At 36.6% G+C, this 15,689-nt stretch overlaps 1 protein-coding gene across 50 annotated transcripts in view; it reads left to right on the top strand.

Annotated features, from left to right (window-relative positions):
• Positions 1–15,689, top strand: part of UTY (ubiquitously transcribed tetratricopeptide repeat containing, Y-linked) — a 267,961-nt gene that overhangs the window by 20,254 nt on the left and 232,018 nt on the right. For 48 of the 50 annotated variants that reach the window (XR_010119798.1, XM_055269631.2, XM_063635455.1 and 45 more), the window contains exon 4: positions 11,489–11,538. The exons of the other annotated variants lie outside the window; for them this stretch is intronic. Coding sequence is in view for 47 of the 48 variants with exons in the window: in XM_055269631.2 (XP_055125606.1) it covers positions 11,489–11,538 (50 nt within the window). In the remaining variant the exon portion in view is untranslated. The remainder of the gene's footprint in view (positions 1–11,488; positions 11,539–15,689) is intronic. 50 annotated transcript variants of the gene reach the window in all.

Here is a 15,689-nt window from a genome sequence, read left to right as displayed (position 1 = left end):
AAGAAGTATGTTTGTATATTTAATCTGTGATTAACAAATGAGTTTTATGTTCTCTGGCTTTAATGAAATAGTGAATTTCAGGTACTTAGGAATACTTCTAAGGAAATTAGGGATTTAAGCTTATAACAGACTGAAATGAATAGATTTAAATACAAAACAAATATTAAAAATAATTAGAAGGCTGTTTAAGACTAACATTGGGTTCAAGGATTGATGAAACTTAACTTGGGTATTCGTCGAGGGGATTGATATTGAAATGGTTGGTAAACCGTTTTTGTAAGTGGTAAAGGAAAGCAGTGATCTTGCCTATAATAATACTAAAAGGTTTCATAGTGGGACAAACAAGGACAACTTGAGCCACTGAGGACCCAAGAAGCACATAATAAAGAGTGCGTGAATTTTGGTTTACCAAGAGAAGAATCAATTAGACAATTACTGCAATTATTATGAAACAGACATTGTGTAGTATAAAGAAATCAAAATAAATGATCCTCACACTCTTGCCCCATCCTCTGTTTAAGACTTCAGAAAAGTCTGGTTACAGTAGGATAAGGAATTTTATCCATGGGTCAGTACTTGACTTAACTATTAAAAATAAGGACAATGCTTTGGATAAGATAAATTCGACAGAGAAACTATAATGAAGGAGATTGGTAATAGCCATTAATTTTAATAACCTATTTAGAAGACATAAAATGTTAAGATTTTTTAAATGATAAGATCCCAGGGACTGATGTAATAGACTGATACTTGAGAATTTGCTTAAATGGCTGAAAATATAACAGGTAAGCTTAAGTACATGAGGTGACATTCAAAATTATAAGAGGTAAATAAATTCCTCATAAATTCTGAATATGAATTTTAAACTTTATAGGTTGCAAATGGAGGCTGACCATAGTACTCTCCTAATGCCTTTATCTAGGACAATGGTTGACAGTATGATTATAATGTTTTTACTTTTTTTATTTTATTATTATTATACTTTAAGTTTTAGGGTACATGTGCACAACGTGCAGGTTTGTTACATATGTATCCATGTGCCATGTTGGTGTGCTGCACCCATTAACTCATCATTTAGCATTAGATATATCTCCTCATGCCATCCCTCCCCTGTCCCCCCACCTCACAACAGTCCCCGGTGTGTGATGTTCCCCTTCCTGTGTCCATGTGTTCTCATTGTTCAGTTCCCACCTATGAGTGAGAACATGCGGTGTTTGGTTTTTTGTCCTTGTGATAGTTTCCTGAGAATGATGGTTTCCAGTTTCATCCATGTCCCGGCAAAGGGCATGAACTCATCATTTTTTATGGCTGCATAGTATTCCATGGTGTATATGTGCCACATTTTCTTAATTCAGTCTATCGTTGTTGGACATTTAAACTAAAGAGCTTCTGCACAGCAAAAGAAACTACCATCAGAATGAACAGGCAAACTACAGAATGGGAGAAAATTTTTGCAACCTACTCATCTGACAGAGGGCTAATATCCAGAATCTACAATGAACTCAAATTTACAAGAAAAAAACAACTCCATCAGAAAGTGGGTGAAGGATATGAACAGACACTTCTCAAAAGAAGAGATTTATGCAGCCAAAAAACACATGAAAAAATGCTCATCATCACTGGCCATCAGAGAAATGCAAATCAAAACCACAATGAGATACCATCTCACACCAGTTAGAATGGAGATCATTAAAAAGTCAGGAAACAACAGGTGCTGGAGAGGATGTAGAGAAATAGAAACACTTTTACACTGTTGGTGGGACTGTAAACTAGTTCAACCATTGTGGAAGTCAGTGTGGCGATTCCTCAGGGGTCTAGAACTAGAAATACCATTTGACCCAGCCATCCCATTACTGGGTATATACCCAAAGGACTATAAATCATGCTGGTATAAAGACACATGCACACGTATGTTTATTGCGGCACTATTCACAATAGCAAAGAGTTGGAACCAACCTAAATGTCCAATAATGTTTTTACTTTTTATAGACATGGTCAAGTGTATACTATATTTTACAAGTTATTAGAGAGTTTCTATGTATACTCCATTTCCCTCTTAGCCTCTTCCACTAGGATGATAGATTTGCCACAGTATTATGAAGCAGTATTGATACATTAACTAAAGTCTCTATTCAAATTTTTTTAAGAAAGTTTTTTCCTGTTGTCCTTTTTCTCTTTCAGAGTTCCAACTAGGATAGCTCATTTCATTTAGTTGTTGTGTCTCCGTATGATCTTCATGTCTGTTGCCACTTTCTCAGGCTTTCCTTATTTTTGATGATGTTAGTAGTTTTGAGGAGTATTGGTCAGGTATTTTGTAGAATGTCCCTGAACAGGGATCATGTGTTGTTTTTCTCATGATTAAACTAGGATTATCATTTTTTAGGAGGAAAATTATAAAGATAAAGTGCATTTTTATCACATCATATCAGAGACATATACTGTCAACATGACTTAACAACGTTAATGTTATTCACTGGCTGAGGCACTGTTTGTTAGGTTTCTCCACTGTGAAGTTACTATTTTTGCTTCTTTGCATATCATATTTTCTGGAAGGAAGTCATTATCAATAGCCTGCACTCAAGGGAGTACTTTTTTACAGGTGTAGACAAGCCAGTCCTTGGGGGTTCATTTGGATTATGTTGAATTTATTAATTATTTTAGGAAGGATGTTCATCTCATCTGTCTGTAGTAATTCTTTTAATTCATGTAAATGAAATAACTTTTCAATTGTTTCATGCTTTAATTTCTTGTTTTGACAGTTTCAACGTACAGATCTTGCATGTCTTATTAAATATATTCTTATACTAAGATCTAAATATTTAAAATTTTGGTGCTTAATTTTTATGTATAGTTGTTTATTGTTAGTACTATATGAGAAATAATAGTTGAGTTTTAAAATTGACTTTGTATCATAAGCGCTTACTAAATTCATGCTAGTTCTAGGAGTAGATTTTATAGATTCCTTGAAATTTTGTTGTTTTCTTCAACCACTTATGAATGATTTGATATTGTTTAGTTTTGAAAAACTGAATACCCCAGCATAAATAAAACTGATTTTTAGAAACAGACTTTAGGACAACATACTTACAATTAGTGTTTCTGACTAGGCTCTTATATGTAGCAGGTATTAGAAATTTGTGAGGAAATAAAATGAGGGAGAGAATGGACAATTCAAATGATGGTCATGTTAGAACACTTCTAAGGGGAGTGAGATGGCCTTCTAGTCATCTAGTTTGTAGTGTGTGAAAAGGATAGTAGAGGTGGTTTAAAAAAAATAGGTTTGCACATATGATAATCAAAACCAAGTTTAACTGGACAGTTTTCAGATTAAGAAATACAGGAACAGCAGATGTTGGTAGACATCAGTATGCATATGTCCTGAGTCATGGTATTCCTAAATTCTATCTGGGACACAGATGCCATTTTTGAACCTTTTTTCTTTGTTCTGGTACTCTGTTTTCTTTATCACATATCTTCTTTGTTGGTATATAATTTTTTATTTTTCATTATTTTTAGAGACAGATTCTTAATCTGTCGTCCAGGCAGGGGTGCACTGGCTCAGTGTCGACTCACTGCAACCTCCGTCTTTGTGGCTAAAGCCATTTTTCCACCTCAGCTGCCCAGGTAGCTGGAACTACAGATGCAAGTCACCATGCCTGGCTAATTTTTGTGTTTTTTTCTAGAAACAGAGTTTCATTACCTGAGGCTGGCCTTGAACTCTTGAACTTGAGTAATCCATACCTGCCTTGTTCTCAGAGTGCTGGGATTATAGGTGTGAGCCTCCATGACCAGCCAGTGTATAATATTTTCTAGATGAGCACATTCTTTAGTACGTTCTTAAGATTCATGAGAGATAATGTTGTTTTGAGACTTCACATGTATGTTTGTGTGAAATATCTTTCTTTTACCTTTGCAACTGTAAATTAATAATCTGAATATTTAAATCTAGGATGGAAATAGTTTTTTTTTTTAATAATTTTGGAGGTAGTTTTCCATTTTCTTGGTCCTAGAATTGCTGGTATGGAGTCTGAGGCTCCTTAATAACAATTTTTTTCATGTGACCTGTTGTTCAGTGCCTTACCGCTGGAAGTCTTTGTCCATATGTTGTAAATAGAGGAGTAAGTGGTCTTTTTGGGGTCGATAAAGTCATTCCAGTATGGCTGTGGAGATTATACTTGATGAGGCAAATGAGATTAAAGGATTTGTTATACTCACAGGTTCCAGAAGAAGGAGACCTGGCACCCCACACAAGGGGTCATTTAGGTGGAACTCCCAGAGAATGGCCTCACCCAGCACATCAGGATCTGAGAGAAAGTGGAACCATAGACAGTGGAACCCCTCTATTAGGTGTCAGGACGGAATACTCAAGCAAAAGACTAGAGAGAATTTTACTGATGTCTTTGAATTTTACTAGATCATAATCAGGGAAAGGCAAGAAGGTCAACTTGGCAGGGACTAGCCTTATCCTATTGATGCACCTGGTCATTTGGGTTAGACAGTCACAGGCTGTGGGGATGTTGAAGACTTAGGAAAATACTAATTTTCTAAAAACTGGGAATTTAGAACTATTTTTCCGAAGTTTCAAACTGGTATGTTTTAGAATAGGCCTGTTTTAATCTGTTATGTGTCCTTGTGAATCAGCATCTCATGTCCTTCATGTTGGAAATGTTTTGGTGATAATTTAGAAAATCTGTTATTCTTACCCTTACTCTGAAATTTTATTGTTCATATGCTTTAGCACATGATAGTCTGTGATTATGGATAGTCATTCCGATCTTTGAATTTTCCCATCTTTTCCAGGGAGAGATCTTTACTTATACCACAAAAATCATTTTTCATTTTTTTTAAAGTTTTGTGTTAAAATATATATAACATAATTTGCCATTTAAATCACTCTTAAGTGTTAAATTTCTTTAGCAGTACATACATCATAGCCATCACCACTCTTCCAAAACCTTTTTTTTATCATACCAACAAAACTGTAGCCATTCAGCTATAAATTCCTATTCACCACACCCAGCCCTTGTTTGCCTACATTACACCATGATATGTATGAACGTATCTTTCCTTGGTAAGTTATAAGTGGAATAATGCATTATTATTCCTTTTGTGTCTGGATTCTTTTACTTGGCATGTGTTTAATTTAGTCATTCATATAATTTGTATTAGAATTTCATTTGTTTTTAAGGCTTATTAATATTTCATTGTATGTTTATACCACATTTTTGTTTATCCATTGGTGTTTGTGGACACTTGATTTGTTTCCACCTTTTAGCTAGTGTGAATAATGCTGCAATAAACATTGACATAGATCCTTGTTTCTTTTTTTTTTTTTTTTTTTTTTTTTTTTTGAGACAGTGTTGCTTTGAGCCCAGGCTGGAATGAAGTGGTGTGATCTGACTCACTGCAACCTTGGCCACCTGGGTTCAGGTGATTCTTCTGCCTCAGCCTCTTGAGTAGCTGAGATTATAGGCACCTACCACTATGCCTGGCTAATTTTGTATTTTTAGTAGAGACGGAGTTTTGCCACGTTGTCTAGGCTGGTCTCAAATTCCTGGTCTCAGGTGATCTGCCCACCTTGGCCTCCGGAAGTGCTAGGATTATAGGTGTGAACCACCATGCCCGGCCTGTTTATTTTCTTTTTTTTTTGAGACGGAGTCTTGCTCTGTCCCCCAGGCTGGAGTGCAGTGGCGCGATCTCGGCTCACTGCAAGCTCTGCCTCCCGGGTTCCTGCCATTCTCCTGCCTCAGCCTCCCGAGTAGCTGGGATTACAGGCGCCCGCCACCACACCCAGCTAATGTTTTTGTATTTTTAGTAGAGACGGGGTTTCACCGTGTTAGCCAGGATGGTCTCGATCTCCTGACCTCGTGATCTGCCCGCCTCGGCCTCCCAAAGTGCTGGGATTACAGGCTTGAGCCACCGCGCCCGGCCTGTTTATTTTCTTTAACCAGTTTGCAATGTATATTGTATATATTTCTTTGATTGAAATGTTATTTTAGTGGTCATTCCTCTTTCTTCCTTTCTTCAGTTAGGTCCTTGGAGTCACTAGTCTACCTTCTGTCTCTGTGGATTGCCTGTTATTGATATATAAATTATATCATATTCTATGTCAGCTGTTTTTACTCAGCAAAATGTTTTCAGGGTTCAGTCATGTTGCACCATGTATTACTACTATGTTCCTTTTTATTACTGAATAATATTTTATTGTATGTGTATGCCACACTTTACTGTTTATCTTGGACGAATGCTTTTTTTTTTTTTCCTGCCTTTTGACTGTTGAGAATGTGCTATGAAAATTAGGATACAGACATTTGTTTAAGTCCCCACTTTTAGTTTTTTTTTGTTGTTGTTGTTGTTTTTGTAGTTGTTACCTAGGCTGGAGTGCAGTGACGTGATCTTGGCTCACAGCAGCCTTTGCCTCCCAGGTTCAAGCAATTCTCTTGCCTCAGCCTCCTGAGTAGCTGGGATTACTGGCACGTGCCAGCACACCAGCCAATTTTTGCCTTTTTTTATTTTATTTTTTTAATTTTTTATTTTTTGGTAGAGACGTAGTTTCGCCATGTTGGGGCCAGGCTGGTCTTGAACTCCTGACCTCAGGTGATCCAGTCGCCTTGGCCTCCGAAAGTGTTGGGATTACAGGCGTGAGCCACTGCACCCAGCCTTCAGTTCTTCTGACAAGTTAGCTGGGAGTGGAATTGCTATTTTTATTACGGAAGAAACAGTAATTTTTTTAAGAAAACTGTTTTCCACAGATGCTGTACCCATTATTACTATCCTGCCATTGAAGGAGGAGACTTCCAGTTTTTTGCCAACACTTGCTTTTTACTATTTCCCCACACCTCCCATTGTAACTATTACAGTGTAAAGTGATAGTCTCATAGTGGTTTTGATTTGCATTATTTCCCTAATGACTAACGATGTCAAGTATCTTTTCAGGTGCTCATTGGCCATTTATGTATCTTCTTTGGAGAAATGTCTGTTCGGATTCTTTACGTATTTTTTTAGTTGAGCTACTTGTCTTTTTGTTACTGAGTTCTAGGAGTTTTTTGTATATTCTTGATAATAAATTTTGCTTAAACATATGATTTGCAAATATTTTCCCCCATCGTATAGGTTTTCATTTCATTTTATTAACAATGAGCTTTGCGCAGAAGTTTGTAATTTAGATCAAGTTCAGTTTATCTTTTGTTGCTCATGCTTTTGGTGTCCTCTCTGTTGCCATGTTCATGAACATGAAGAATCTTTATATTTTCTTCCAGATTTCTTTGGTTCTACTTCTTATATTTAATAAAGAATTGATTACATTTAGTGTATTATGGAGTTGGGGGACCAGCCTCACTCTTTTGCATGAGAAAATTGAACTGCCTTTTCAAGAGTGAACTAGGCATTCTGTGAAAAAATCAATTGATCATATATGTAAAGATTATTTTCAGGTTCTCAGCTCTATTCCACCATTGGTCTCTATTTCTATCCTTATGTTAGCTATACTGTTTTGATTGTAGTAGTTTTGTAGGAAGTTTTGATACTGGGAATTGTGAGTCATCAGAGTTTATTGCTCTTCACAATTGTTTTAGCTGCTTGCAGTTGCTTAGTGCCGTAGCAGTCAGTGTATTGGTCTCAAAGTGACCTCTCTCTGGAGCAATTCCTTTGCGTGATCTCCAGGCAGTCCCCTGTCTTAGTCTGAGGGCCCTTGAAGGATGTAGGGACTTTGTTGTGGCTAGCATCCACATCTCTTTTTCACTCACATTTGGAGAAATTTCATACCTATCTTTAAGCATGTTTTACATCTGGTTCTTTCTCCATTCCTTGTGGAGTGTGATGACACTTAGATCTCTGGTTAATAACCCACAAATCCCTGAGCTCCATTCTTTCTCTTGCCTTAGTTTATTTTTTCTTGTTAGTTTGGATTGAATAGTTTTTTTATCTTTCCGTATTCGAGTTTAATGATGTTTCTGTGTGCATTGTGCCACTGAGGCTATGAGCTGAGCTCTTTATTTTGAGTATTTCATTTATAAGTTCTAAAGTTTCCGTTGGTTTGCCTTTTATAGCTTCTGTTTCTTTACTGTGACTTTCAGTTTTTCCTTTTTTTATTGCTCTTCGAAGAACTTTTATTTCAGTTTAAAAATTTTTATCATATATTCAAACATTTCTCCCATCTTTTTCATTCATTGTGATATACTTCTTTTTTTTGATATGGTGAATGATTTTTGACTGGATCTTGGAAGTTTTTATGTTACACTGTCAGACAGAGTCTCACTCTGTTGCCCAGCAGCAGTGCTATCTCAGCTCACTGCAGCCTCCGCCTCATGGGTTCAAGTGATTCTCGTGCCTCTGCCTATCAAGTAGCTGAAACTACAGATATGTGCCCCATACCTTGCTAATTTTTGTAGTTTTAACAGAGATGTGATTTCACTATGTTAACAGGCCAGGCTGGTCTCGAACCCCTAACCTTAAGTGATCCACCCACCTCGGCCTCCGAAAGTACTGGGATTACAGGTGTGAGCCACTGCACCTGGCTGGTGGATCTTATGTTAATCTACAGTAAATGGTATTTCTGTCTCTTACTGCCAGGTGAACGTTAAAGTTCAGATTACTGAGTTAGGCTTTTTTTTAATGTTGAACTGAAATGAGAGTTTTGGCTTCCCACATGGTTTCCATTATTATTCCAGTCTTTCTTATTCCTGGCCAGTGGTTAAAATCCTGACTTCCACTGGGATGCTCTGACTCCACTAACATGCGCAGGCAGCTTGTTTCTGCCACGTGAGTGTGAAATCTAAGCTACCTTGCTCCCTACTTGGCTTCCTCTCACAACGCAATAGGTAGCCTGATATATGATAGATGTCTGTGTTTTCTACTTGGCCTTTTTGTAGAGTAGGTGGTTTGAGGGAACATCTTTCTGTACTGTTTGCAGTAAACAGATTCCGTTCTAAGTTTTCTGTCTTGCTGGATTGCCTTTTTCCTTTGATTAGAGAGATTAGTACCATCCTGCCCGCCTTCATTCTTTTTGGTGTGTCTGGAATAGTGGCTTCTTCAGTTTCAAATGTAGGTTAGAAGCGAAAAAGATAACCTGTAAATTGGTGGGAATTTACCACTGTGGTATTCCTCAGGCTTTCTGTTCCTTTTTCTGTTCTTTTTTTTCTGATAGTTGTTACTTGTAGTGTTTAACGGTATCCCACATTACTCATTTGTGCAATGCTTTTTGAGGTCTATCTTCCAGGACTTTACTAACCCAAGAGATTCTTTCTGTCCATTTCTCTGTGTAAAACTTCTAGCCAGTCTGCAGTTTAGATACTTGCTATTTTGGAGCTACTAGACGCTTAACTGTAAAAATCTACATGTTTTCTATGATATTTTTGGGTTTGAACACCCCCAAATGCTTTCTGTATAAATTCACACTAGAAGAGCAATTACTGCATTCCATGATCTTAAGCCTATTTTTTCCACTAGAGTTGAACCTTTGCTTTTCAAGGGCTGGAGCCTGAGATAATGACCACTACTCTTGAAATGATCCCTGTGTTTTAGGAGCAGGCACTGGGCAGGAGCTATAGTCTTTAGTCTGCTTGCCTCTCTTACATGCAATCTACCCAGAGTTACTTGGATCAAGGGCTGTTGGGCACCACTACTTTCGTGGTCTGCTGCAACTTGATTAGAGTTTTCAGTTAGCCATTGTGGGCATGGGAGAGCAAAGCAGCCTCTCGTCTTGTCATTTGCCTTTTTTTTTTTTTTCAGACAGTCTCACTTTGTCATCCAGGCTGAAGTGCAGTGGCACGAACTTGGCTCACTGCAGTCTCCGCCTCCCAGGTTCAAGTGATTCTCCTGCCTCAGTGTCCTGAGTAGCTGGGAGTACAGGCACGTGCCATCACGCCTGGCTAATGTTTTTTATTTTTAGTAGAGATGGGGTTTCACTGTGTTAGTCAGGATGGTCTCCATCTTCTGACCTCGTGATCCGCCTGCCTCAGCCCCCTAAAGTGCTGGGATTACAGGTGTCAGCAACTGCGACTGAACACACTTGTTTTTAATATAATTTCTGCAGTACTGAGCTGAGTGGGGGAAATGTTGGTAGCCTACATCTGTTGAGGAGTTAGCCTAGCCCTAAAACAGGAGCTTGTGCAAGAGAGAACTCTTGTATTTTGGTGGGTCTAGTGATCCTATCTTACTGAGCTGGGGTACAGTAGGAATGGTGTGAGAAAGAATTAGTTCAGGCTAAAATATGATAGATTTCACTGTTTTTTGCTGAGAACTTAGTTTATTTTCTTAGTAAAATTTTCTCCATTTGAATAGTGCCCTTAAGACAGCTATAGAGAGACTTTAAGGTTGCTTTTCTTGAGAAAGTGTCTATGGATCTTTTCAGGCTACTTTTTTGGATGTCACTCTCTTACACTTTTTCATTTTGAAAGTAAATATTTTAATCATAGAAATGTAGCCTATATCGTGAGATGATTCTTATATACGCTACTGTCTGTTGAGCATTTAATTTGGTTCTTTTAAAATTCTGTCTTGTCATTTTTATGACTGTTTGAAAAAAGCACGTTTTCCTCAATAGGCTTTCCCCCACACCTTAACTTTTTGTGGCTAAATTCAGTGGAAGCATTTCAGCTAACGTTTACATTTTTATTATAAAAATCTCTGAGATTTCTAAAAATGCTTGTTCAAGACAGAATCCTCCGCATGTAACAGTATGTTCAATCTGCCACTTTTGGCATTCTGCTATTTTCGGTTTATTTTTTCTTTTTCATTTTTTTTCAATTTATGTTTGACTTTGGGTGATATTCAGTGCTATAATTTATCCTGAAAGCTTATCCCCAGGAATATAATCATTGCTTAGCTGTTTTTCAGAGATTCTGAATTGATTGGATAAAGTCGTGGGTTTTCCTAGTTTTGTGATTGTTAATGTTTCCGCTAATTCTAATGTGCTTATACAACTTCTTTTTTACCTTTTTATTTTGTGGTTTTATTTTATGTGACTTTTTTTAGGCTGTCAGGAACAACTACTTTGTATGATTTGAGTATCCTTTTTGCGTTTAGGTAGGTTTTAGGGCATAGGGCATCCTAACTTGGAATTAAACTATAGATAATAGTAGTCTACTGATTGTGTAAAGGGAAGCATCACAAATAGTTATTTTGTGCCTTAGGTGACTGAATTTTTACCTTTCTAGAAAGTGAATTGCATGTTAAGAAAAATTAGAAAACTTTATCATAGTAGGGAATACCTCTAGAAGATTGCCATTACTTTTGATCCCTGAAGGAGGTCAAATTGATTCAAGTAATTGCTAAGATACTGTGTTTGTTTGAGTGCATGGGTGAGATTTGATCATGGTTTTATATACCTGATTAAATTAGTAAGCCATAAAATTTAGGTTATTTGATTTTTATTGTTTGTTAATAGATGGGCATGTTTGGCAGCTTATATTAAAATATCAATTTAATGTCTTACAGTGGATTTTTAAATGGGATATGATTTGACTAATAATTATTTTTTCTTTTCCAGCATTATCTGCATATCAGAGATATTACAGTTTACAGGCTGACTACTGGAAGGTTGGTACAAATTTTCAATGCCAGTTCTTATTTCCTTTATGGCAGATCATACTCAAAATACATTTATCTTGTCATAGGATGTAACCTATGATACTACTCTTAGTTGTAACTGCTATGAGGATTAGCCATAGATAGTACAATGTGGATAAAGGGAAAGTCCTGTATAGTCACAGACTTTGAAAGGCCGTGTGTTGATTCCTAATATAAATAAAATTATTTCTGGCTTTCACTAATTACTTGAGTGGGAAAGAAATGTAATTAAAAATGAAAGCTCCTTAGTTCCAAAACATATATTGATAAGAATTTATTTTGATTTATTATTTTTCGTAAAACATTATGGACATATAATACATATAGCTTAGAATTCACTCATTTAAAGTGTACAGTTCAGTAGTTGTTAATGTATTCATAGAGTTGTCCAACCATCACAGCAATTAATTTTGAAACATTTTCGTGATATTAAAATAAAGCACCATACCCTTCTGTTTCCCTCCATTAATGTGGCTGTAAATGAGGCCTGACCTCATGATCTGCATGCCTTGGCCTCCCAAAGTGCTGGGATTATGGGTATGAGCCACCGCTCCTGGTCCAAGAGCTGTTTTTGTGTGCTTGAGAAGAATGTATATCCTGCTATTGTTAGTGAAGTGCCATAGATTTTTGTTAGGTACAGTTGGTTCAAAATGTTGTCTTAATGTATTCTTCATTACTCTTTTGCCTAATTGTTCTGTCCCTTAGTGAAAGTGGACTAATTTTTGGAAAGCAATCATTAATTTCATTTCTATTTCTATATATTTGCATATTCTGGACGAATTTTGATGGAATCCATCAAAACTTAAGTCTTTGGTGCTTCAAAGAATGGTGCTATCAAAACTGAAAAGACAACTCAAAAGAATAAGAAAACATCTGCAAATCATGTAAGGATCAAATAACCAGATATATATTTTAAAACTCTTGCAACTTAAGAAATAACAGAAGAAAAGTAATCAGAATAGACATTTGTCCAAAAATAAACATATACAAATGGCCAATAAACAAAAAGCTGTTCAAACATTAGTCATGAGGACAATGAGAATTGAAACTACAGACCCCTTCATATTTTCTAGTATTATAAAAATTTTTTAAAAGACAGCAAGTGTTGGCTAGGATGTAGAGAAACAGATCTTCAAATGTTGACGTGGGAATGTAAAATGGTGCAACTACTCTAGAAAACAACCTAGCAGCTCTTCACAAAGTTACTATCTTGTCAAACAATTCCACTTGTAGTTATGTAATAAAAGAAAATAAAACTACATGTTCAAACAAAAGCAGGGATACAGATGTTCACTGCAGCATTGTACATAAAAGCCAAAAAGCAGAAACAAGCAAGTGTCCATGCAACAAATGATGAAAAAAAATATTTTTACTGTATGTTTAGTGAAAATGTCAAAATGTATAAATGCAATATTGTTTTGTTGCTTCTGCCTTTACTGCCAACTGACTAGTTTAAATATATCCATTACCAAATCAAGATCATACAGGTTTATCAGTATTTTCCTTTTAGTGTTTTATAATTATAGCTTTTACATTTAGGTATTTGATTGTGTTAATTTTGATATGAGCTGAGAACTTCCTATTCTATTTTGTTGACTTCTCTCAATTTCAGCCTTTTTTTTTCCTCCTTGGGAAATTGTATGTTTCTGTGTAAAAAATGTATATTTGTTTTTCTGATGGCATCCTGTAGGGTCCCGTATGTGCTCTTTACTTTTACTTTTTTCTTTTTTTTTGTTTATCTAACTGGCTAATTTCATTTTTATTTCCAGACACCAGCTTGAAACAGCTACCAGCTAATTTCAAATGACCTTGTTGTATACCAGCCTGCTGATTCTTCATATTCGCGTCAGCTCTTGAGGCTGTTAATGTTCTATTTTGTTATTGTGCTCTTCATTCAGTTCTAGGATTTTTTTTAATGGTTTCTATTTCTTTATTAAAGCTCTCATTTTATTCATTCATTGTTTTCTCGATTTCTTTTACTTACCTATCTTATGTTTCATCTCATTCAGCTTCTTTAAGATAATTATTTCAGATTCTTTTCCATGTAGTTTACTTCTTTGTGCTTGGTCACTGGAGCTTTATTAATTGGTTTTGTTGGTGTCATTTTGGCTGTATGTGTGTTCAAAGAGCAAACACCTCTTCTAGTCTTTAAAGACCTCCTCTCTGGACCCTGGGCTGTTGGGATAGCCTCTGGGATCACTGAGTTGGGTAGGAGCCAGGTCAGGTGGCTGCTGCTGAGTATATAGTGGAGTCTGTGGTTGGGACACCTATTACTAGGGTCTGAGGCAGGTGTTTCTAATGGTTTTTAGACAGGATGGCTTTTAGGATTTTGGTCAGTATGGCTGGTAGCTGGAGCTGCATTACAGTACTGTTTTAAAATATGCAATTTGACAGGTTAGTTAGGCATACCTCAGGGGCACATACTGGATGAGAGTTTTGCCTAACTAGGAAACCACTGATTAGGCAAAATGCTTTCCTAACTTGAGGCTAATAAGGTCTGTAGCCAAGTTACAGGGCAGTTTCAGAGTCTTTTTGGGACGGGTTCTCAGTCCGTTACCCAAGGCATGGTGTGTCATCTGTGTCCCTTGGTATAGTGCCTGGATCATTGCTATTCAGTGTTGTTATGACTCAGGCTACAGGGTGATAGGAGTATAGCTGGGGACCTTGTTGGCAAAACTGCCACCTGGGCACGGGCCTGCTTTTGCAAAACAGTTCTTAGTGTCAGAGTTTTGCTGTCTTCTACCTGTGATTCAAAGCTCCCACAAAGCCACTTTCGCTTGTGAATCATTGCCAAGTTATTGCTGCTATGGGGTATATGAACAGAGGACCTTCTATTCCACCATTTTCTGATCTCCTTGTACTTTTTCTGCTCAGAATTTAACCAAGCTTTTTAAGACATATTAGTTGATGTTTTTCATCACTTTTAATTATTATATTCATTTTTTCAAAGTAAACTTTATTTTTTATTAATAATCTAGCTTTGCAAGATTATTTCAGAGATACCACCGTGTGCCTATACATAATCCCCTATTGATAACATCTTATGTTAATCTGGTACATGTGTTGTTAAAGTTTATTATGCAATATTGATGAATTAGCATTAAGTAAAGTTCATTCTTTGTTCAGATTTCAAGAGTTTTTACCTAATTTTTTTTTTTTTGGATCCCATCCTGAATATAACACTATTACTTCTCATTTCTTTCTTTTAGGCTCCTTTTGGCTCTGACAGTTCCTCAGACTTACCATAAATTTTAAAGGTTTTCATCATTGTTAGCAAGCTAACAAGAAGAGAAAACCAAACACCACATGTTCTCACTCATAAGTGGTAGTTGAACAATGAGAACACATGGACACAGGGAGGGGAACATCACATACTGGGGTCTGTCAGGGAATTGGCGGGGGTTGGCTAGGGGGTTGGCTAAGAGAAATACCTAATGTAGATGATGGGTTGATGGGTGCAGCAATCCACCATGGCACGTGTATACCTGTGTAACAGACCTGCACCTTCTGCACGTGTATCCTAGAACTTAAAGTGTAATAATTTAAAAAAAATTTTTTTTTAGTTTTTCTTTTTTCTGGACTCAAGTTCTATTTTAGATATATGTCTGTCATTATTGTAGTGCTACCATATTTTAATTAGTGTACCTTTGTGGTAAATTTTGAGATTGGTTAGTATGATTTTTTTCACCTTGGTTCCTTTTTTGCAAAGTTATTTTGGCTCCTCTAGGTACCTTGTATTTTCCACAGGATCAGTTTTGTGTTTGTCCCAAAAGCCACCAGGGATTATGATATGTAGTTCAAATTTAAGAGTAGTGTCATCTTAACAGTATTATGTGGTACAGCCCATGAACACTTACAATTAAATGATACCAATAAATGACATCTTACCTATCTATCTATCACCTATCTATCTAATCTATCCTATCTATCATCTATCTATCTATCTAATCTATCCTATCTATCTGTCTATCTAATCTAATCTAATCTAATCTAATCTAATCTAATCTAATCTAATCTATCTCGCGCTGTTACCCAGGCTGTTCTTGAACTTCTGGGCTTCAGTAATCCACCCTCCTTGACCTTCCAAACTAGATTGTAGGAGTGAGTCACTATACCCAGCC

Source organism: Symphalangus syndactylus, chromosome Y (genome assembly GCF_028878055.3).
Source record: "Symphalangus syndactylus isolate Jambi chromosome Y, NHGRI_mSymSyn1-v2.1_pri, whole genome shotgun sequence".
NCBI lineage: Eukaryota > Metazoa > Chordata > Mammalia > Primates > Hylobatidae > Symphalangus > Symphalangus syndactylus.
The sequence above is the reverse complement of the archived record's forward strand: the minus strand, read 5'-3'. Positions and strand labels throughout refer to the sequence as shown.